This window comes from Oxyura jamaicensis, chromosome 3 (genome assembly GCF_011077185.1).
Source record: "Oxyura jamaicensis isolate SHBP4307 breed ruddy duck chromosome 3, BPBGC_Ojam_1.0, whole genome shotgun sequence".
Classification (NCBI taxonomy): Eukaryota; Metazoa; Chordata; class Aves; order Anseriformes; family Anatidae; genus Oxyura; species Oxyura jamaicensis.
In genome coordinates this window covers 41,754,305-41,778,551 of record NC_048895.1, presented here as the reverse complement: position 1 = coordinate 41,778,551, position 24,247 = coordinate 41,754,305, and the positions used below count along the sequence as shown (strand labels likewise).

The window sequence follows — 24,247 nt, the reverse complement described above, 5'->3', positions numbered from 1 at the left end:
TTCTGTATATATTTATGTATCTTGAATGTAGAGATCAGCATGACTTGCCTTTGCCCATTTTCATTCTTTGAATTTTTTCTTAGGAAGCCAAACATGAATAGACAATAGTCTCATATGTGAAGGGAAGTATGCTAGCAAAGTGGAAGGAAAGAAATTCAGAAACATGCCTTCCTTTAGTAGAAAGCCATTCTTCCCAGTATTGTGCTACTCAGCCTTCCTCTGAACAAAGCTACTTCCATAGTATCTGCAATTCCTGTATGTAAATCATAGCTTCTTAGAATATTCTTTAAAAGGCTTTTTAAATACTTACTGTTATATAATGACATTTAATGTCTTCTGTGGTCATGTAGGAAGCCTGTGATAGAGTGACCAGACCACTTGATTCCCAGATTCCCAGTCTTCCTTCTCTGTCCCCTATTGTACTGAATCTTTGAATCATTGCTGCTTGCTTTTTTTTCCTTTTTTTTTTTTTTTTTTTTTGCCTGCACATCATTTCTGACTGTGAGCAATTTCTCAGCAGTTTCCAACTATATTATTACAATTGGACATACTCAATATCTGTGTTCCTCAAGGTCACTAAAATGAGATACTTAACAAGGCACTGGCTTGCTTGAAGTAGTTGGGTCTTAATTTTTTTCCCATAGTCTGTTATTACATGCCAAGTCAGACTCAGATCCTGTATATGTAACATTCCCATATCCTTCTGCAGTTCTCCAGCTGAAGTCCATGTTTTGCCAATGTGTTACTTCATTTATCATCCCAAAAGGGTAATTCCTTAGTTCCTGCTTTCCTATTCTGGTCTGATACATGTACAACGAGACCCAATGATGTAGCAAGTCTACATTGCTCTTCTTTTCTTCTCTCCTCATTAGGATCCTAATGTGTGTAAATCATTGCAAACAATTTAAATAGCCTATATTGCTATCTGCATGAATGAGAAAATTGCATATGATGTATAGATTGCTGTCAGTTCTGCGAGTGTTAATAACCTTTCTTTTCCTGCATTTAGTCAGCTAAATTTGCGTTAATTGAATTCCTGTCTTATTCTAGTCCTTCTATCAGTCAGGTCAAGAACTTTGCGTTCTCTGCAATGGAGTTAGCTTATACTGAATTTGAGAAGTAACTTCCAAATGGTCCTTATAATAGATTGCAGCGACTGTGAGGACAAGCAGTCAGATTCTTGATTAGCTGTTCTGCCAGAGAAGAATAGCAATGAGTGAAAACTGTGGCCTTCTTCCCAGGCAAGAATTCAGTGTTATTCTAAGGAGCTCTTTTTAAAGCCGTTTTCCCCGGGTAGTCATAAGTAAAGCAACTTCTAAGCAGACAGCATACCCCTCTTAAAATGAAATATAATGCTCCAGGGTGCTGGTAAAAGAAAATAGTATTTCTGGTTCAAGTCACATGTAACAGATCGTGGCTGTTAAAACCCTTTGTTGGTAGAATGAATTGGTATTGACCGCCTGGTTTCTGTTGCGGGTCAGCTGGAGCATTAGCCTGTCAGTTAATTGGAAAGCTTGTGAGGGGCTTCTCTGTGACAGTGTTTTGTGGAAGAAGAAGAAAGCCTGGGAATAAACTTGGTTATAAACAGTTTGTAGTTGGTAACCCTGGCTGGTTTGTACCCAGTTTTGATTGTTGCGTGTGAATTGTATGACGGACTAATCCCTGAAAGGGATAGGAAATTCCTACAGCAGCATGCCGAAGGCTAACAAACAAATTCAAAACAAAATACTACTGTGAAATTCATGCTGTAAATAATAAAAATACAGTTGTAAGAGTCTGCATGAATGCTGTAACTGATTACATTCTGTGGTTAATGCCTGTCACTAGCTTGAGTCAGAACTATGATTTATTTGATGCTGTTATTCTTTACTGATATTCTTCAGATTAATATAAATTTATCTCTTAAAATGCTGCTCTAATTGAAATGGCGGTGAGTAATTCCATATTTATTTTTTGGTGACTTGATAGATGCTAATAAAAAGAAATAAGAGAATAAAGAGGTTATTTTTTCCCCACTCAGAACTGCACCTGAAAGTCCACATGGGTTTGTGCATCCTTGTTAGCAACAAGGACTCTACAGCTAGATCACAGTTTTAATGCTCTTTAGGATGTATAGTTTAAAAAGGAATTAAAAATTGATCTCACTTGCTGTTAGCTATGTGAGTTCTTCAGAGGAGTGAAACATCATGTGAACCTGGGGAGGGAGGGAGGGGTTGGTTGTGAGGAAAATAAACAAATGAGAGGAAATGCACAATGAGGAGGTTTGTTAAATAGAGGTGCCATCTTTATACTGTTGTTCTTCTGGCTATAACTGCACTTTACATTTTATTATGTCTTGAATCTTTAGAGTTGCATTTTATAAGCCAGTTTCAGAACAATTGGGTCAGCCACCCATTATTCATTCAATTACACGCTGCAGCCTTGCTGCTCCCAGTTGACATCTGTACACAAAGCCCGCTGCTTTTTTACGTAACCTGGCCAGCTCGAATGCTGCTTGTGGTTGATGCTGAAAGTCCCTGGGAGCTCCCCAGGCTGAGAAGAGAAATGGCGAAAGAGTTCGTTCCCCCTGGCATGCCCAGAGGCAGGCAGGAAGCTGCTAATGGCATAATTTCACGTGTAGCGTCTTGCGTTTTGCCCTTATATTGCTGGAGAAGAGGTTGTTAAGGGAGAAATTGGAGAATGCTATGTGGGAAGCGTTGTTAAACCACTTGCGTGGGGCTGGCCATCTGTATTTGTGTTTGTTGCTTTGCACAGGCGTTAGCTGACAGTGCCATAAGCTATTTCTGAGGGGCCTGCCTCATCTGGAGCTGGAGGGATCCCGGCGTGCTGTGGTGTTAATGAGGTGCTTGGCCTTGCTGTTCCGCAGGCCGAAAAGGTGTGCGCGCCGTGAAGCAGGGCATTAGGGAAAGCAATACAAATAGCTTCCTAATTAACGCACTTAAATGATGTACGGGACAGCTGGATTCTGCCTCTGAGTCTGTCTCGCTTCCCATGTGAAGCTGGGCAGGGTATTACAGCCAGGCTCCTGTAGGTGCTCAGTAACTGAATGCAGCTCCAACCTGGTGTACGCTGGGGTTTGGACTTACACGAGTGCTGGCTTTTGAAGTGCTGGCTCAGTGAGTGCTGTGCTTGGAAAACAGGAATTAACAAGTTCTAGAAAGAAAAGCTGAAGTGCATAGAGGTGGGCAGCAGGGCCTGCGTGCACATTGAAGTGGGCACTGGGTGCTAACATGCATTCTGAATGACAGCGCCTTTGTGTTTCTCTCACCTGGAAAATGAATACAGAGCTGCCTTATCTTGCAAGGGTGTCATTGAAATAAATCCTGTGATGTTTCTGAAATGTTTGGGTACTTCAGCGATGAACACTAAAGAAAAGCTGAGAAATAGATTAAAGGTTCTTTATTCAGGAAGAATATCACTCTTAGGCTGTGAAAGGAGGAGAATTTTTACAATACAGCTCAAAGGAAGAATTGAAATGCTCCTGGTGGGGAGTGCTGACTGTCATGTACACTGAATTGAGGTGTCATACGGAAAAGAAAATGGTGTCTGATAATGTAACTGAACACTGTATAAAATGTACACCTGCAAAATAGGAGGGAGGGAGCTTTTACTGTGGCAAGAATAATGCCTATACTCACTCCTAGCATTTGATTTGGCTTGAATCTTTGAACTTTGTTAAAATGTAACTTGTGTCTTTAGTGCTTGTAAATAAATTCAGAGTTGTTTTATGTTAAATAATATAAATACAATAAAGTGCTAAACTTACCTGGTTTTTATGGACGAGAATCTTGCATTTGCTCATATAAGCATAGACTATGCTCAAAATCTCAGATGAATTTTGAATCACTTTGGTACAAATATTTTGCAGGTTTTCATTAAACTAAAGAAAATAACTAGTGATATTTAAAATTACCATGAGAAGAAGTGACTGCATTTGTTTTTTTCCTGGCAGAGTTGGAAACTGGGTTGTAAGAGATTAGTTGACTGCAAACTCTGCTAGAACTGCCTTTTTGTTAGGTGTTCGGCTGGCAGCCAAGTGAAGAGCCAGCCCTGGACCCTGCTTTGAACTTCTAAGATAGAACAGTTACACAAGTAATCATAACTGCGGTTTAGATGGCAAAATGTGTTTATTTTATAACCTGTTAATTAAGAACTGTAAAGCTACTCTATAAACTAGTTTGCAAACAAATAGGATTATGTGGATAGAAATTGGATAGAAATTTATGGATTTTATCTTGAGTTTTGTCTTTTTGTGCTGTTATGAGTCATCTTAAAGACTATGTGCTTCCATATGAAAATGTGTCTTGTGAAGCAGACCGTGATGAACAGAGAAGGTCAACTTTGTTTTATTTTATTTTAATTCCTTCTAGCCTTCAGGAAAAAGAACAATCATTCAGCATGTCCATTAAAGAAACTACTGCCAAAGTAAGTACACGTCAGTTATCAGTTTTCATTTTTCTTCACAATATTTAGAGAAGCAGATAATATCTTGCATTTTAATAAATTGTATTTTGGAAAGTTAGTTTTGTTGTGTTTCTTCTGAACAGATTTTGCATTTAAATGTTTCCAAACATACACTCTGTAAAAAGATACTTACATTTGGACAGGCCACAGATTATTTCTAAGGAAGCAGATGGAGTAATCTATTGTTTCTTGCCTTATGTTTACCAGGGAGCAGTCTTGTTGCTGGCCTCAATTTAGGGAGATACTCCTTAGTGCTTCATGAAAAGAAAGTGAACTCTGGTCACAGATGAATGATTTGACCCTTTTGCTTCTTACTTTCCTACCGGACTGGTTTGGTTGGAGTGAAGGAAGAATATTAATATAGTTCCTTTTTTCCCCTCTCTTTCACTAATAATAAGATAGTAATCTATTTCTCACCCTTTCATAAAAACGCCAAAATAATTGTTGTGGTGTATTTGTCATACCTTGGTTTTAATCAGAGATGTCTTCTTTTAGTTCTCTTATTTTTCATGGTCCTCCTTCCAAGCAAGAGACTACTACGGTTTCCTTTTTATCATAAAATGCTCATTGTGCCTAAGAGCATCTTTGCTCTGAGTGCTCTAGGAAGGAGGTTTATAATTCTTATAGATCTGTATGGAACAGGAAAGGGAAAATATTTATATTTTTTAATCATTAATTTATTATTTGGAAATAAGTTCATTTTTTCATGCTAGTTCTCTAATAGAAATAGTTCTCCAAAATTAGTGAAAAATTATCCTTTGTATTCTGTTCTTCATAATCATTATGCCCAACACTGTTAGCATGCACTGTTAAAAAGGCTGTTGACTGCACCGAATACCTATCCCTGCTCCTCTCCTACTTTATTTCGTGTTCATATGCACACCTCTTGGGAAATACTATTATAAACTTTATAATATGACACCCCCCCTGTATTTTTAATGACTATGAATAAAGTGTCAAGGAAAAGATTGCAATTGACCTACAGATCATCCACTAAAATGAATGAGAGATTTGGTAGCTCAGGGTGATTTGTTGTTTCAAGCTATACGCAAAGTAAAACATAAATTATAGATTTTGCCTTTTCCCCTGAAAATGTGTGCCTGTACAATTTAAAATTTTATTGTATAACCATAGTATCTAAAGATTTTTAAATAAGAGCTGAAACATCGGGTAGCAACTGAGAAGTCTGTGTGGTAGAATTCCACAGCATATTTGTTTCTTTAAATATTCAGTAGGTAAAATATTATTTTAATTTAATTTCATTCTTTTGTGATGGCTTTTATTTATTACAGAAGGCAAATAAGAAGCAGATAATCAGACTCCTCCAAATCATTTATGGTTTGATTTATTCAAATTATCTCATCTTATTGTTTTCCTCTCAACCTGAATAGAGCTGGTCTTTAAAACCTTTTTATTGTATGGGGAAAATGCTACTTTGTCAAAGGCTACTTCCTTCCCGTTGTACCTTGTATTTATGTGGCCTTTTCTGCCTTACCTGTATTATTTTCAGTTGAGGCTGCAAAAGCTATTATTTTGTTAGTGAAGGGAATGATCCCCCTTATCCACATTTTTTTCTTCAGAAATTAATATGTGCTTTTGCATGTGGCAAAATTGTGCTGTATGGGAAGTCAAGGTGGACTCTTTTTCAGGCGGTGCAAAGAGAAATTCCATGTTTTTTCTAAACTGAAATGTGAAGGCTACTTAAAATTCTTTTTTTTTCCTTGAGATCATTGGAGGAAGAGTTAATTTCAGTGTTTTAGTCTGTGTCCTTCTGCCTCTTTCTGCCACTTCAGATTAACATCATACACTGGCAAGAAGGAAAAGGATGACAATGGGTAAATTTGATATTTTGCTTCTTTTCAGCTTGATTTCACATACCTTTGCTGAACAGCATCCTACTGTTTTCATATAGTTTTCTTTCTTGAGTACTGTTTATGTATCTGAAGACCAGATTTGTAAGATTTATTCCTAAATAGGAGTCTTTTCTGGAAGTCTACAAAACCAACCAACCAGTAAAACACTGAAGAGGATTTTTAAAATAGATGCTGTAATATTTAGCTGTAAAGAACTGGCGCTCCTTATCTGATGGAGTGCAGCAGAGCTAGCCACTGGGAACAAGGCAAGGGCATTGCTGGGGCTACGAGCATAAGCGCTGGACATCCAAATGGTTACATGAGGATAGCGTGTTGAAGTGGAGCAAGGGAGAGTGTTGTTTGTGAGTATTTGTCATATTTGTTAGCTAAGAAATAAGCTTTCCTCAGTGGCTGAGTAAGCTACTGTAATGAATAATAGCAGCTGTTATTAGGATAAAATACTTAGAAAAATTTAAAGGAGTTGGAGCTAACAGAGTAGAATTGATGTAATGTAGAAGCAGAGCTATTAGTTTAGAGGATGTTAAATTATTTTGCCTTGCCCAGTCTTTCATTTAGTTTTGTTGAACTATGCTACGTGATAGCTCTGAAGATTAATGTTTTTCATTTATCCACAGAACGCGTGTGACATAGATACATGCAGAGGCTCAGTAATGTGCTTATCTCATGTTCCAGAAGAATCATCTCTGAGTTACTGGAACCTCCTTTCAGCCTTTGGTCCCTGCCTTCGGTCCATTAATAAAGAGTGCCAGCAAGCTTCGTTCTGTGACAGTACTGCTTACAAAGTGGGCAGTGTTCACTAGAAACTGATTAAACCTCCTCCCAGCTAATTTTGCATAATTGCCAAACAGCTGTCTAGTGGTAATGACTCTAAGTTACCACCAGCATGGGCTGTATTCATGCAGTTTTCCTAGAGCTGAAGGATTCCTGATCTAATTGCAATTCACTGAGCCATTCAGTACCCCTAAAGAGAGAACACTGCTTAGAAGGAAGTCATTAAAAACTTTAAGATTTATGTTGGAGATGTGAGACAGAAATGGCCTTTGGGTTCTTTGGGTATGTTTGTTCACCTCTGACAGGTTTGGGTTATTTTAACATTTAAAGTGTGTCAGTAGGCAAGTCACTTAAAAGGCGGTACTGAAATAAAGTGAAATATGTGGGAATTGAAAAATTATAATAGGTGAAGAAGTGATGAGATACGTGTTTTTAAATTAATAGGGAGATTGAAGTCTTTACTGCTTGGAGGAAAGTTGTGTTGATAGTTGACTCAAGAAAAAATCATGACATATCTATGGTTATAACGTGCTGTCAGCTAAAGCAAGAGGTTATTAACCATTTAATAAGACTTACAGTTAGTGTCATATCTGAATTGTTATAATTACGCAAACAGATAAGCCATTATTGCTGTAAGGCTCTTAAAAAGTAGCGTGATAGCTGTGCTTTTGTTAATATGCATGGTACACGCTTGTTTTTGAGAAAAAAATACCAAGAAGAGCAGGGAGATTTTCCTCTGGAGATTTCATTTCACATCTCATCTCTTCACAACTGGCCTGTCTCTTTCTTGACTACTGCTTTACCCTTGGTTCCGATGAATGCAATGTTTTCTCTAGTGTCAGCTATAATTCTAAGCAACTACTTGAAATCTGCCTTCAGAACAAGAGCATAGCCATTAGTTAGATGGATTTCTCTGTTTGTTCATTTTGCTTTCCTTCGGAAATGATGCAGTGTGGAGTAAGAACACTTTTGAATATGTAGTTGTATGATCTGCCTACAATATACAAGGTCATTCTGAGGTGGTAATGTACACGTACAGTATAGAAACAGTTGAACTTCCTTTCTTTTTATCTTTTTTTTTTTTCCTCTCCTATATCTCTCCATGTTTCTAATAGCAGTTATGATCGAAGGACTTCCAGGTAAACAGACAAAAGAGAGAGAGGAAAAGTCAGAAACCTGAACCCAGTTCAGCTGTGTCTACTGATGGTGAAATGAAATACAATATTGAGCTGTTACTGCTTCTTCAGAGAATGACAGCTGCTTTTTTTTTTTTTTTTTTTTTTTTTTTTTTTCAGTTGTGTAGCATGTATCTTTTGTATAAAAATCACTGGGCATTCTCCATTATGAAGCCTTACACTCGAAACACTGTCTCATTTACATTCCACTCATTCTAGGCATCACTGCTAATCTGGAAATGTACAGCATGTCAGTTGGTCTTTCTTCTAAATAAACCTCAGTATCTAATGGTGAAACGTCCTTTGTCATCCAGGTAGCTAATGCTAATACTGTTCTCCATTTTTATAACAAAATGTGTGGCATAGCCTGGAAATCTTGATTCATCTTTGATATTTCTGTAAATACATCACTTTTTATTAAGCTTCTTTACTGCACTGTAGGATGTTATGTCATGTCTGTAAACCAAGAACATTTGAAGCCCCATTTAAATTGCCTTATATTTTTACATGAATGAATTATATATCGTGGCTGTCTTCCTCAATCTAGGTTTGCACAAGTCAGAAACTCTGCAGTACTTTGAGGAGGAAAGTGAGTGATATTGAGACTCAACTACCCGCTCTACTTGAAGCCAAAATGCTGGCTGTATCAGGTAAGTTTTAAGTGATGAGAAGGGCTTATGTTGATGAGTAGTGTGTTAGACCTTTACACAGCTGAGCCTTCTTGGGAAAATTCATTGATCTGAACTTACCTAGATGCCTTGAAGTCATGGCAAGTCTGGCAGAACCAGGCTGTGTCACGTCTCCTGTAAGGTTCTTCAGGCCTCTCTCCACAGATGGAAACTACTGGCTAAGAGAATACTGTGTGCTAGGCAGTAAAAGGGGAAAGAACATGATATTTTTCCATAAGTGAAATTGATAAATAATTATCAATAGATTTGCCTGGACATTACAAATTCAATGTTTGAGATCTCTAGCTAAGAGTCATAATAAATTTATAATAAAGGTGTAATAATTGCAAATATGGCTGTAAATGACATTTTAAAACAGAGGAAAATAATTGGCTGCTACTGCTATTCAGATCATTAAACAACTAATGTTGGCAGCAAAAAAGCAATTTGGTCCTTGGAGCACTCGTGCATCTTATTTACAACCAGTAAAACACGGAAATGTGATTACAGTCTGATTCATAATGGTTTTACATGCCAGTTACTTGGGACTAGTGCGCATTTACTAAGGAAAAAAGGTAAAAAAATGCACTTCTTTCTCTAAGTTTGAAGAGGTGACTTTTCTAATTCAGCAAACTGTTTGCAAATGTGTACGTGTATGTTTCTCCACCAGACGCCCATCTCAGAGGAAGCTGAAGAGAAGGGAATGTAGACTTGGGTACAAGAAATTTTCCAGTGTTACACTAAAGAAATAAGAGAAACTAGAGGATTTTTAATATGTGTCAAAGTGACACGTTGTAGCTATCTGATGGTCACTTACCTTTTCAACTAGATATTAGGATCTTGTAACTGTACACAGAACGATTTTAAATTGAAACCTTGTGTGGTGTCACATGGTTTGTTTGTCAGAAGTGGATAATGTCAGATTTGAGCAAAATCCTAAAGGAAATTAAAGACCAGATCTTGTATTGGTGCTGAGCACGGTCAGTTTCTTTGTTCTTCATGACTCTTTTCAGAATGGAAACCCTATTTAATTCTCTCTGTCCACCTAGAAGGTAAGCTGAGTAATCACCCTTCTCTGCCCTTAGGCTATTTGAATGTAGGTAATTTTCTTGCTTTCAGAAATGCGGTCAAAGTTTTCCCCAGCCATTGTATGATTTATTGAGAACAAAATAGCCCCTAAACTGGATATGCAACCGCTTCGTGCTGCCAGCAGGAAGCAGTTGGCCAGAAAATACGTACTTCAGTATGACACTTTGGGAGAGTTAATGAAAGCTTGAGGACTATTTCCAAAACATTCGTAACGATATTTTATACTTGTTAGCTCTTAAAAGAGGTTGCTTGTTTCAGGTATGAATTCAAGAGACAATTTAATGCTGATATTTTTATAAATTGTTTTCTCAGTACTATGACTATGATTGTCTTTTCATGCTTTTTCAGAAATGTTGGTACTGTTTCTTGGTACTGATAAGAAGCGCTATTTCTTTTTTTTTTTTTTTTTTTTCCCTTACTCTGAAGAAGTCTTACTTCAGGGAATCTTAATGACTGTGAACAGTACAATCTTAAATTGTCGCTAAGGCAAAAATCTTTTATTATCTTTCTGGGAATTCTGCCTGAACACAATTTGTAGGCTTTTTTTGTAAGTTCATATGCAGCATCTTTCATGAACATGTTTCAAAACCTCTGACACCCCCTTCCCATCTTGTGACTAGTTATCTGTTAGAAACAAGCACCCACTGTTGTCACGTCCTGGCTTTTGGTGCTACAAATTGAAGCAGATCAAAGTCGATCTGAACTTAAGCAAATGATTTTTCTACTGTGTGAGTGATTGAACAGTGGAGCAAGGTTGCCCAGAGACATTGTGGGGTCTCTCACAACTGAAAATCTCGTAGTAATGCCACTTTAACCTATGCTTTCACATAGAATTATTATTTCTTAGCTATAGTATGTGTAAAAGTAAATCCAAAAAAAAATTTAGCTCATGTAGTAGGTGATGAAAAGCACCAGTGATATTGAGAGAATGCTTCACTTCCCTAAATGTTTTCTTAGGAAAATAAGCATCCAGAAGTTTTTCTGTCTTCCAGTGGTTTACTTAGAGTAAGGTCGAAGGTGGAAGCCTTCTCAAGAACATCTGGAAATTGGTTTTCAATCCTGGGCTTGCTAATAAAGAATATGTGTGGACTCATATGCAAAGAGTAGTTTGAGGAATACTGGACTGTAAAACAACAGAGACACATCTATGATCAAAAAAGTTCCAGATAATCCCTGTCTAAAATTGTGTCTATTGACATCAGTAAGAGGGCTTTGTGACTTAATGTGTGGTTATCAAGACTTAATTAGTGATGTCTCTGAATCTGGCTAGCTTCCATAGCTGGCTAGCTTCCACTCCTAGGGTACCCTAGGAAACACAATTGTATAGACATGCGGTACATTGTACCACACTTCCTCGGTTTCTTTCTTGTTGTAAAAATTATGGGTTTTCAAGTCTGGCTTTGTAGGAAGCTGGTGACTTTAAGCCTATAAGAGAGCTACTTTTTTTTTTTTTTTTTTTTTCTTTTAAAGGGAAAAAAAATAAAATACAAGCTTTGGAGAATGAAAATGTGTAACTGCAAAGCAGGAGAATGATGAAGCAGGGTGTTAGATGCCTTAGGTGTGTGTGTGTAAAGAGAATTATTGGAATTTTAAAAGAAAAACGTGAACTTCTGGCATATAACCAAATATGAATTGATATTGTGGAGATGTGAGGAAAAAGTTGAGATGTGTAACGTTAATGAGGAACAAATTATGCTGAAATAGGCAAGTGGGGGAAAGGTATTGCATTGTATACCAAAAATGCAAAAATGTGTCTTCTGAAACTCAGGCATAGATGTAAAACAATGCAATTTAATGTCCCTGTGGAAGAGAAAATACACGAGCAGTCCCTCGTTGCTACCATCAGAAACGGAAGATAACTGAGGCTTTCTGGATCAACTAATAGCATCAAGAGCGTGGAATTAATAATATTGGTTGATTGTTTATAACAGATAACTGACTGTAAGTTGGGTAGGAAGCACTGAAGATGATTAAACACATTAATGGAAGATGATGTAGGCAACTTGGCAGTGGGGGAGGTAGAAAAACATACAAGGGAGCAGGTATTTTAGATGTGCTTTTTGTAGCTGGATGGAACTGGTTGAAAATCAAGGGTGAAATGTAATTTCGTAACAGCAAATGCTGTAATGTAATAACGGCACTCATTTATGCTAAATGCAGAGTAGTATGCAAAGGATACAGGAATGATAAGTAATGTTCTAAAGACCTGGATGTTGAGACAAAATTCTGAAAAAAAAAAAAAAAGAAAATAAATATTTTAGTCTTAACTCATGAATTGATAAAAATGGAAAAAACAGGATGCAGAATGAATCCCAACTAATAGAGAAACTAGTTGGGAAGAAAAGATTTGGTAAATGTGGAAGAGGAAAGAGGAAGAAAGAGATTTAAAAAAAAAGCTTTTTTTACTTAAAGTGAAAACAATGAGCAGTGGATAATATAGAGAATGTACTCATCCCTTAAATAAGGCATAGTTAAAAAACAGGTTAATTATTAAATTAAAAATACTGGACAATTATTAAATTAAAAATACTGGACAAGATTTAAGCAATATATTGCACGTATGTATCCCCTGAACTGACGTTCAGCTAACAGAAGGTTAATCAACAGCCTGGGTATACTAAAATGATAGAAGGTGAGAGAATCTTCAATTGGGTAATATGCAGTTACTTAAAGGCAGCCTTGGAATAGTAGAAGATAGAGAGGCAATTATTAATAGTGTATATATAAAATGCAGTAAGCATAAATTTTGCTGGACATACTTAGGAGTTTTAATTTAGTCTTGGAAGCTTTAGGCAAGGATAAATGGTATTTCTTTATTTTATTTTTTTTCCACAGCAGTTGGATCAGTCATTCAAATAATTTCCTCAAATAACAATGCTAGTGAATACTGAGAACAACTGTTTTCCTCTGAAGAGATGTTGCATTGTTTTCATTTAACATAGCATTTTCCATGAGGAAGCAGTTAGTTTTAGAGGATTTTGGAACAGTGTCAAAGCTAAAAGGCGTCTGAATGCAATTGCATGTATCTGGGCTCATGTATCCCTTAAGTTAGATGAACTTAAGATTACAGTTATTAATACATTGTCAGTTCTTACACCTGTCATGATGTAATAATTTGGAAAGCTTGATGTATATCTCAGCCTTTAATGGTTACCTGGATCGTTTCAGACAACATTAACGTTCTGTCTGAACTGTATTTTCTGTTGCTATCACACTGATCAGAGTATTGGTTTATTTGCACCAGAACATATGCAAATCTTGTTCTGAGAGAATAAAAGAAAAGTAAGCATAGCAATTCTATTGTTCCTGTCAGTCCAATATCTCAATTGTGAGACTGTATAATAAAAGATGCAGTAAAGACATTAGAGATGATGCCACGTATGTAAAAGTTCCTCTTCCCTATTACTTCTTCCTTGGAAGAAGTGTAAAACTAAGTTTAGAGGGCAAAGAAAAAGGGGTTGGATGTGTTCAGATTATTGAAGGTAGTAGAATAAATATAGTAGATTGATTACACCAAGTTGAGATTTCATATGAAAAAAAAAGCCCGTTCTTGAGTGTCAAGAGCTATTTGTATCAACAGTTAAAATTCAGGTCCTCCATATCAGCAGCTCCTTCACTTCTGATTGGCATTTGCCTATTGTGATAAATAACTTTGAGTTCATACTCCTGGGATGCTAGTCCAAAATTTTTCTCCAAACATAATTAGCAGAATTGTATTATATTGTTCATGGCTCTAAATCAGTAGCTTTAGCTAATTATAACTAACAAATACTCTTGATGGCGTGAGATTTTACTGTTGACATACATATTTGTGAATACTTACTGGTGAAATCTCGTGTTACCATTTAATAGATCCTTTAAAAATTAAAAACAAACAAACAAAAAAGCTTAATGTCAGTGCTTAGAAACCTGTGTGTGATAATTATAAGAATTGCTTCTTAGAGTAGCTTTTAACATGTTTATAAAATTTCTGTCATCAGGTGTGGGAAGAATATGGCAGAATATGATACTATGTTCTTTCTGTTAGCGTGGCAGGTCTATGTAGCACAACATTTTTTGGGGGAAATAAATTGCAGAACAAATAAACCTAAACCAGTAAGAAAATTCAAATAGGATGGTGTGTAAGCAAGTGTGAATGTAACTGTAGAAATACTAGTAAAATTTATTTTCTTTCTCTAGGCTGATTTGCAAGAAATCAAATCATATGTGAGAAATGGTACACTTCTCTTTTTTCCTTAGTGAGAAAATAATTTGGGAATAAGAGGAGGGATGTAAACTAAAATGTATTTTTAGTCATCATTCGGTCTGTTTCCTGTATGTGAATAAAATACATTATGTTTGATAAATATTGCAGTTTCTTCATGTGCTCAATGTGATTTTTTTCCTCTCTTGAGAGTGCCTAAAGCGTAGGACCAGATAGCCACAGAGTGGCTAGTGGGTAGCAAAGCAAATGTGAATGAAAAACTGATTCATTATGTAGTTATTAGTGTGATGCACGTCGTTAACTTTCTTTATGTCTTTGCAAATGCAAATTAGATTCAAACACAGAAGTTAGTGAGGTGATTTTTTAAGTAGTTTAAATATATATATATATATTCTGATTGATACCAGTAGAAGATCGTGTCATCATCCTATAATTAGCACTATCTCAATATCATTAAATACCTGCAAATGGGAGGTGACTGGAAATACTGATTTCCAGTAGAATGATTTTGAGCAGTATAACCAAAAAGTTTTTTTCCCCCCCTTATTCCTGCATTGAAGTGTAGCTCAGAAATAACGTGATATAAATACTAAACACAAAATTCAATGCTGGTGATGTTGCTTCTTTGCCTGCTCAGATGCTTATTTAAGTTCTGCATGGCTCAAGCAGCAATTGTAAGTAAGGAGAGAAAAAAAAAAAAAAAACAAAAAAAAAGGGGGGGGGGGGGGGGAGAAAAAGAAACCAGCCTTTCAGCTTTGGGTGCTAGGCATTTCTGTTGGGAATGAGTATGCTAGAGAGGGGACCAGTCAGACTGGAAGATGCCAGTAGAGGCTGAAGGACCTTTTCAACCATGTATCTGTGTGTTTTGGTAATGTGGATGTCTTGGTTTCATTCCTTTGCTACCCTCTGTCATTTCATGCAGGTTAGTTATGGTCATAAAGTTTTCAACAAGATGCTGATATATTCCCCTGCCATGCTAGATACAGCTTTTAATATCTTCCACTGGAGGGGGATGGTGCTCCCGTTTGTCTATTTAACATTTGAGAAATACTGTTGGGTAACAGGTGGTGAATCCAGCTTGTCTTTGAGGTGAGAATACCAATGCCTCTTTATACCTTCTCATGAAGGCTTAGTTTTTTGGTGAATTGGAGTCTTACAGAGACCTGTGTCTTGTCAGATGACAAAATTGGTTCTCCACTTTCAGCATCTTGCTTCCAGCAGCAGTTTGGATTGATAGCTCAGAGGCATGTTGAGATAAATTCTTCTTCATACCCATATCACAATGTCCGTGCCAGCACACAATGCTGTTTATTGGCATGTGTTCCCACAATGCTCCATGAAGTTTACTGCTGTATATTGCTGCAAGTGATGTACTTTTTGGCAAGCCTGTGAACCCATTTAAAAAATAATGCCTGTGAGCCCCTAAGACCAGCTCCTAAACAGTCACATAGACCTCAGACATCTATGTTATTTGTCTTTTTATCTTATTTCCAAATGAGAATGCTGGGTGTTACTGGCTTTCAGTGAACTTCCAAGGTAATTTGTTGTAGCTGAAGCTCTAACATGGTATGTGACCAGACAGCAGAAAATCATTGCTTCTGTTACAGCAGTCGGTCAGTCATGTAGCAACTTACTCTGTTTCTCCCCTGTTACCTAACCTGCTCTCCCTGGAGGAGAAAGAGAGGGTAGAATAATCTTTTTGGCAGCTCCTTTTCTGGAGATTTGTGCTCAGAGGAGAAACATTAAATGGGGAGACCTGTGAATTGAAGCTTCTTTCACTCATTTGGAAAGGCTGTGCTGTGGTCTGGAGGGGATGCTAGAAACCCCCTGTGCAGTCTGTAGGACGTGTCAGTGCTTTCCCTCTTTCCACAGACTGTCCAGGAAGCCAAGGTGACAACCCCCTGAACTTGAGTGCATGATCCTTCTCTCTCTATTTTCTTTTTTTTCTTGTTTTGGTTGGTAAAAAGGGGATGATGATTTCATGAAGCCCTCAAAATCATGGGGATCAGGTCTGGGCCATTTCCCAACCCTGAGCATGTAATTTCTTCCCCTTTGGCAGTTGTAGTGAGGGGAGGCAGGGGCAGGAGAGAGAGAAGGGAGATGTAAAAGAACAAGAGATTGAAAGGCATAAGGTGGCTGGGGGATGTAAAAGGCAGGGGAAACCAATTATGTGGGGAAGCTTGCATGCACACATTTGTGTTCATGCTGTTGGGTAGTCCTTAAGTTCAGGAGTCACTTTGAGTTAGGCATACTTCCAAGCACATGGAAGAGAAGAAGGTGATCAGGAGTAGTCATGGGCTCAGCAAGGGGACCAACCTGATAGCCTTCTATGATGGGAGTGACTAGCTGGGTGGGTGAAGGGAGAGTAGTGCATGTTGTTTACCTTGATTTCAGTCAGGCTTTTGACACCGTCTCACATAACATCCTCATAGGCAATCCTCATTTCCCTGGTGAGGCCTCACCTGGAATGCTGTGTCCAGTTCTGGGCTCTCCAGTACAAGGGGGACATGGAGCTCCTGGAGCAAGGGCTACAAAGATGAGGAGACTGGAGCATCTCTCATACAAGGAGAGGCTGAGAGAGCTGGGCCTGTTTAGCTTGGAGAAGAGAAGACTGAGAGGGGATCTGATCAATGTATACAAATATTTGAAGGGGGGGGATCAAGAGGATGGGGCCAGATTATTTTACCTGTCAGGATCATATCAATCATTTCAGTTGCATTCCGCTTCAAAAGAAGCGTTGACGTGTTATTACTTGAAAACAGTAATTGTGATTCAGATGCTTGGAATTCTTTAAAAATATTTTAGGGGTTGGTAGACTGTCCCTCATATGCTATTTGTGTTTTCAAAGGTGCTATTACTGCTATACTGCTACTGCTTCCAAAATCTATTATTCCCCTCACGTCTTTAGCTTTTTCTCTTTTCTTTGTGAGAAGTTTAGTGATATTTATTTTCTTCAAGTTCTGTTCTGGTGTTGGAATTGGTTTGTATTCTCATTAATCATGGGGTGGAGGATTTTCAGCCTTGAATTCCAGTGCTTTTGATAAATACCATGGTGGTAAATGCCCTAAGGTAAAACACAGTTTTTCTCTTCTATGTATTATTAAAGATAGTGTTAGTCTATGAAGAAAAAGCTTATAGGTAATGATAAATACGAACCAGTCTGTTCTTTCTTGCATTCAGGCTGATGCCCCGTATGTATGCTTTAGTGTTATGCAAAAAAATGATTCCTTTGTACTGTAATTTAGTTTCAGTAGGGATGGGACATACCACTCTGCTTTGAGTGTAAATAATGGAAACTATGAGTGTACGTAATTCCTGGCATAAATATGATAAAAAAATTAGAGTAAAAAGGCTCTGGGCCATTAACTTTGTCTTATGTTTTGCAAGGGAAATATTGAACAAAGCTTAAGTAGTAACCCATTTGTTGGTTTTTACAAAATGGGATAGATTTCAAATGATATTTTTAGTCAATTTGTTGCTGGCAAATGGTATCAAAATAATGTAATGTTAGTTTGAGGCTCCTAAGTGGGCAACAGTCTGCCTTATACAGTACAATCTGACGATGAGTGGTTACTGTGGACATGAGTTTAAATAGCATGTAATTATGTATGAAGAACAGATACTTGATGTGCAGAGTACCATTTAGCTGCAGTATGTAGCCATTCTAGTACAATTTTCAGGAAAAGAGGAAAATAATCTACACTATTCATTTTTTACGGTGAATAAATGGAGTTGCATAGCTACGTTGTGCCTGGAAATATACATTTTATTTATTTATTTTTAATTTTTTTCCAGTATGGATTGTTTTGCCTGATTTGGCTGGTATTTCTTCGGCATTCAAATCAAGCTGTTGGAGCTTATCTGATGTCAGTGGTTGGAGAGAAGGAGATGAAGGAGGTGCATGAGTGGAGAGGGCCCCAGAGGGCAAGATTAAGGAGAAAGTTCAAACAGGTTTTTTTTGTTGTTGCTGTTGTTTGGTGTTTTGGTTTTATTTTTGTTTTGCTGACTTCTGGGTAACTTTGAGGAGCTGAACCTTACTATAAAGTGTACATACTCAGCTTCTTATGACAGTATGCAGCAAGCATGTGACTCAACCTGTTCAGAGCACCGTATACGTCAAACGGGAAAATTAAAATAGGATTTTGAGGTGCTATACTAGCAGAAATATGAGTTTGGCCGAGCTCAGGTGAATGACTACAGATTTTATTATAATCACAGCTTTACTTCACATGATTCTTGGGAAGAGTTATGTCTGGCTTTATTTATCTGGTATCATCCAACTGGTCCTTCTAGTGGTATGTCTGAATAAAATGCAGCTTTTTGTGATTGATAAAGCAACAGTTACTGTGTTTGCTTAAGCAAAATAATTAATCAAAAAGAGGAATTTTAACATTTTCATGGATACTAGCAGAATAAAATGTTTTAACATGTGTCTGAAGAATGTTTCTACATCATCCAATGTAACTTTGTTAAACACAAAACAACAGTTTTTAATGCTGGCAGCTAGGGATTATACATTAATTTTTAAATCAACCTTCTTATGGCATTTTGAAAAGAGTTATTTTGTTGCTGTGATTGAGGTCAGAAGCTTACTGATGATGCCTGTGGTGCATGAGTTCATATTGCTCTTCTGAATTTTCACTGCAGACTTTCAGACATTTGTGCAGACAGGGAAGCTGCATCAGGCAGTTTTGGCTTCTGGGCATGTATCTGATGCCATTTCCTCATAGCCTTAGCTTTGATATAAAATTCCCCTCTGGGAATTTGTATCCCTTCGCTATGTATAAAACATTCATATGTAATATCATACTATTTTTCCTTCCTGTCTTCTGAAATGTAAGAGCAAGCTCCAGTTTCTAATGAAGAATCTCTTGCCTTCATGTTTTATTAAGACTTGTGTGTGCTGATGCTTGGGATGAGTTCAGGTGAAATAGAAGTACACTGTTTAATTATAGGTCTTTTTGCTTTAGAAATGTGTATCTGCCATTTTCCCAGCAATTTTGTGTAGTGGTCATACTTACCTCCAGCTGTGTTCTGCCCATTTGGAAACATGAGACCTTAAGGTAGTAAATTTTGCCCCGTTTTTTCTGCATAAATGCATTGGTAAACATCAGATTCTACTATTTGTGAATAGACAACTAAATAATTTATAGTTATTTAGTTGTATGATTAATTGGAAGATAGATAGAACTGGCAAACAGGATTTTAGCTGAGAAGCAGAAATAGGGAAGTTTTGATCTCTTAAAAAGAAACAAAAACTACTTCAAGGAAAAAAGGTTTGGTGAAACATTTGTTTGTTGTCTTCTGCTTTGGAGGAATAGAGGCACTCTCAGCAGCTAGGAGTGATATGCAGTCTTCTGATTCGTGCAAATACTTTCATTCTGTTCTTGCTCCTTTGACATGACCAGAAGGCAGCTGTTCCCATTTAAGACTTTGCGACCAATGCTTTTGGGACAACAGGCAAAAAGGATGCAGTATTGGAAACTCTGACATGGATTTGATGTTTCGGAATTAATCTTGAATGTAAAAAATAAAATCTGTTGCATATAAGAAATAGTTTATTATATTATTGAAAAAAGGAAAAGTCCAAGGAAGCTTTTATATCTGAATAATGCTGGTAGCGCTACAAACTTCATGACTTCAAATTTCATGAGCCTAAAATCATGCACATAGGTTAGAAGCCGATGAGACATCTTATGTATGTAACTGGCTATTCTTCACATTAGTATTTGCTTCAAGAGTAAATTTTATAAATGCTAAATCTAGTGGGTGGCATCCATGCCCATGACAGAGGGGTTGAAGCCAGATGATCTTTAAGGTCCCTTCCAACCCAAGCCGTTCTATGGTTTTATGATTCTAAATGCCTTTACTTACTAGATCATAATGCCATGTTTTTCCTAAGTCAGGATAATGCTGGAGTTTAGTTCTTGCACTACACAGATTTTAAGTCTTGTAGGCAAGTCTACATGGAGATTGTTTTTCTCAGGTATTCTTTTGAGATTTTTTTTTAATTAAATCAAGTTGCTGAGTCATTGAAAAAACACAGGTATGGCTGTATAAATGTAGCATTGTAATAGTTACTGCTATTTAAAAATCATTTAATAGCAGGGCAACTTGTCATTAGTGTATTTATAAGTGCAACTTCTCTGTGAAGTAAGGAAACATTCCTCTCCTGGTTCTTATAAAACTAGGTTTCAGAAAGGTTAGGTGGCAAATCTCACTAGGCTAAACTGTAAACTGGTTGGGAATTGAACTTTGGTCTGCATCCCTGTCTAAAGGACCTGTGTTTTTTTTGTCTGTCTCTTAGATTTTACACTTCATGGAGAGTCAGAAGCAGAGAGCTGTGACTTTTAAATATGTTCTCTCAGAATTTTCTCCTGATGATCTTTTCAGTGGGTGCTTGTTGTTTAAGAAATGTGATGTCATTTATAAACAACCTTCTGGTGCTTGTGAACAACTGCATAGTGCTTTATTGTTCAAGGAGGAATTCTTTAGAGTCTGGCAGATTGATAGCACCTATCATGGAAGAATTGTCAGTTGAGTCTTCTCCAAAACCAAAAGATGGTAAGAAAAGTGACAGCACAATGATCAATGATTTTCAGTATGACACTTTCTGAAATATAGACTGTAGGTGTAAATATTCTCCAAAAACGTTAATTGTGTCAGTAATTTTTTTTTAAAAAAAGCTATTTCTATGTGCATGAGGTTAAATCTGCTGCAATTATGACTCTTTGTAGCACGTTAATAAAATGGATGCTTGCAAAACAGTCTTTTTTTTCTTTCTTTCTTGATTTGGTTTTTGTTTGCTGTTGGAAAGTATAGTTGCTTCATTTCCCTTGTTTGCTGTGTAACCTACTGATGTTGCAAGTGTCTCCTTCATTCTCTTTCCTCCCTCTTCCCACTGCCCCCACAAAACATGCAGGAAGTAATTTCGGTACTGCTAAGGATCTGACAGAAGAAATAAGATCATTAACATCTGAGAAGGAGGGGCTGGAAGGACTTCTAAATGAGCTGCAGGTTTTGAGTGCCAGAAACATCCGAAAATTAGAGAGAATTAAAGACGATTACAACAGACTGAAACAAGAACTTGAACAAGGAGAGACTGCCTTTGGTAAGTAGTTCACCGGCTGTTACTGCTTTTGCTCAGTCACAGGCATCTGGAAGCCTACTGGCTTTGACAAACCATTGTGCATTTCAAAACAAACAAAAAAGAAAAACAAAAAAACATAACTGATTTTCTGAGGGAAGCTTGTCCAGGACCTAGATAAGCAATATGCTGAATAATCTCTCAGATATTTTCACTAGAGAGGAGGTGCATGATGGGGAGAGGAGGGATATCCTAGCAATATACTGCTTTTTGAGATCTATCTTAGCCCAGTTCTCAAAACCTTTCTTTTCTAAATACATCATTGTAATAGTGATGATGATACTGTGCATGAACTCAGGTACAGAAAAAGCATACGTAGTCTTTTATGTGTCAACAGTAGCTGTTGGTTGTGACAATAGCAACCTATTTAGTAAAGCTTTGATGATGGTTGTGAATGAATGATGTACAATGCATGCGTGGTTCTGAAGGCAAGAGTTCTCTTCTTAAATTCGTGCTTGAAGTGCATTTAAACAGCTTTCCAAATGCAGCTCACATGCAAGCATAAGCAGTGCATTGGGGTGGCAGTGTCGTGGTGGAACTGGGGGAGTTCTCAGTTACTGGGAAAGCTACAGACAAGTGAACAAAATAGCAAAGTCAGTCCTAGGCTTGGTTTATCCTGTTGTCTTCTGTACCTTCTCCTGAAGTTAGATAAAATGGTCTTGCTTCTTGATTAAATGAAAAGGCTGAATAATATTTATTTGATTACAAATACATAGTTACTATAATTACGTCTACATAGCTAAGGATAAATATGAGAGCTACTGTAAAGCTCTCAGGGTTTGAAATGTCATTTCATTTTGAGGAATTATGGGTGGGTTGGTTGCAAAGTGGAAAGTGCCCGTTTTCGTAGTCCATGATGTCTCTTCACAGGCGAGTGGATACGCAGAGCTATCTTAGAAGCAAAAAGATTTCAGGCAACTGACTGTGTCTGAGGTGGTATTTTTAAAATGCATAGAAGAATACACACACACAAAACTAGATTAGAACTTGCTTTGTTAGAAGTAAAATGGCTAAAAATTTAAAAATCGATTCTTCCAAGTAGTGCGTAATTACCTCAGCAAGCTCACGAGAACCACATCAGTCAATAATACTTCCTCATAGCTTGAATTTGCGAGTGAGTTGAAGAGGCTTCTGACCTTCCAGTCTGTCCATTTTGTTGCTCTTTTGTTTCTAGGACAATTAAACTTCCTATAATGCATATGCACATCTCATTTGTATTTTTCTTCAGCAATATTTCAAACAAAACCTGTGCAAGGCTATTGCTGAAGTAACAGAATTGTTAGGAGTTCAGAGACTCTGTTTTTAACTTTGCATTTCTGTAGCTGTAATGAGGTGTCTTCTTGGTCTGACCTTTTCTGTTCTACAATTTGTGAAAATAAATTGCAAAACACTGGATGTTTATTACTTCGTATTTAAAAAAAATATATATATTATGATTCTGTGGGCATAAGCAGAAATTTATTCCTACATTAAAGTAAAATTCTAGCAAGCGCATGCTGGTCAGAGATGCATAAATTCCCTTTTTCTCTTCCCTGAACCCCTTCCATGTAATCTACGCTGTTTTCTCCTCTAAGGTATGGAAACTCCTTTAGATTTGAGAATAGTAGCATGAGTTTGATACCACCGCATTTAACTGTATAACAGCATTCTGATACAGTCTAGAAAATGGTAAACAGATTGTGTCTTAAAGAGGGCATCAAATTCTATGAAATAAAATTAATAAAACTCCTGTTATTGCTGAGAAGAGCAGTTTGCCCCATGCTGTTGATAAAATTGGCAAGAGTGGTTGGTACCACTGCTTGGTGTAGACCATTCTTCCATTCTTACTTATTCTGACTTCTCCATCTATAGCTACGAGCCAGGCAGAGAAATCCTTTCTCTAACCATCAGTGCTAGCTGAGGACATTACTGCCCTCTTTTTTTTTTTTTTTTTTTTTTTAACTACCTTTCTGTCCAGAGTTTGTAAGGGAGCATGTGACCCCTCTTCATAATTCCCTTGAGGCAAAATTATCCATGTTAACTTTATACAGCAAAAATGGTGTGGACTAGCCTGGCTGATCCATTCCTGATGCTCAGTAGGGATGTACCTGTGATCCCTCCTTGCATGGGCTTGTGCTACACTTGGACCAAGCTCAACTCTTTATGAAACAGCTGTCTGTCCATAAGCTAAGCATAGGGAGGGTACTGAAAGTAGTGTAGGGAAAGTAGGCAGAATCACAGGATCACGGAGCAGTTGAGGTAGAAGGGACTGTGGAGGTCACCTGGTCCAACCCCACTGCTCAACCCCACCTGCACCCAAGTTACTGAGGACCATGTCTTAGTCCCTTAGTCGTTGTCTTATTTGAAGGCTTGTGCTAATTTAAGTAAGCTAATTGGTTTAAATGTCTTTCAATGCAGAAAGGAGATGCTTCATTTTTCTCCTGGAAAGGAAGTTAAATCGACTGGAGCTGCTGTCACCTCTCATTCTTGCTTTTTTATTGTTTCCAAGCAATAATCTTCTACATACTCTGAATCATGATTTCTCCCTCTTTTCTTTCATAGTGACTTAAAACCTTCTGCACAGGTATTCCCATGCATAGCTATTCCTGTGTTTTCTGGCACTCGAACTGTTATCTTTTGTGCCTGTCAACTTAAAAACTTTTTTTTTTAAATGTTTATTTTACTGAAGACAATACCACTTTGTCTGGGAAACATTGAACAACAATAAAAAAAGAAATGCTGAAGTGTGTATGTTTGTCTTTCTCTTGTGTATAAATTGGTCACCTGTTTTTTACTTCATTAGTAATTGTTGATTTCTCACAGCAATGCAGATATAAGGAAACAGACGTCAAGGGAAGAGACTTAATCACACAATA

The 24,247-nt window shown here is 37.3% G+C and overlaps 1 protein-coding gene across 6 annotated transcripts in view; it reads left to right on the top strand.

The window, feature by feature from the left end:
• Window positions 1-24,247, top strand: part of DISC1 (DISC1 scaffold protein) — a 200,284-nt gene that overhangs the window by 78,547 nt on the left and 97,490 nt on the right. For all 6 annotated transcript variants that reach the window (XR_004749310.1, XM_035321293.1, XM_035321292.1 and 3 more), the window contains 3 exons: window positions 4,371-4,425; window positions 8,832-8,934; window positions 21,168-21,356. Coding sequence is in view for 5 of the 6 variants with exons in the window: in XM_035321293.1 (XP_035177184.1) it covers window positions 4,371-4,425; window positions 8,832-8,934; window positions 21,168-21,356 (347 nt within the window). In the remaining variant the exon portion in view is untranslated. The remainder of the gene's footprint in view (window positions 1-4,370; window positions 4,426-8,831; window positions 8,935-21,167; window positions 21,357-24,247) is intronic.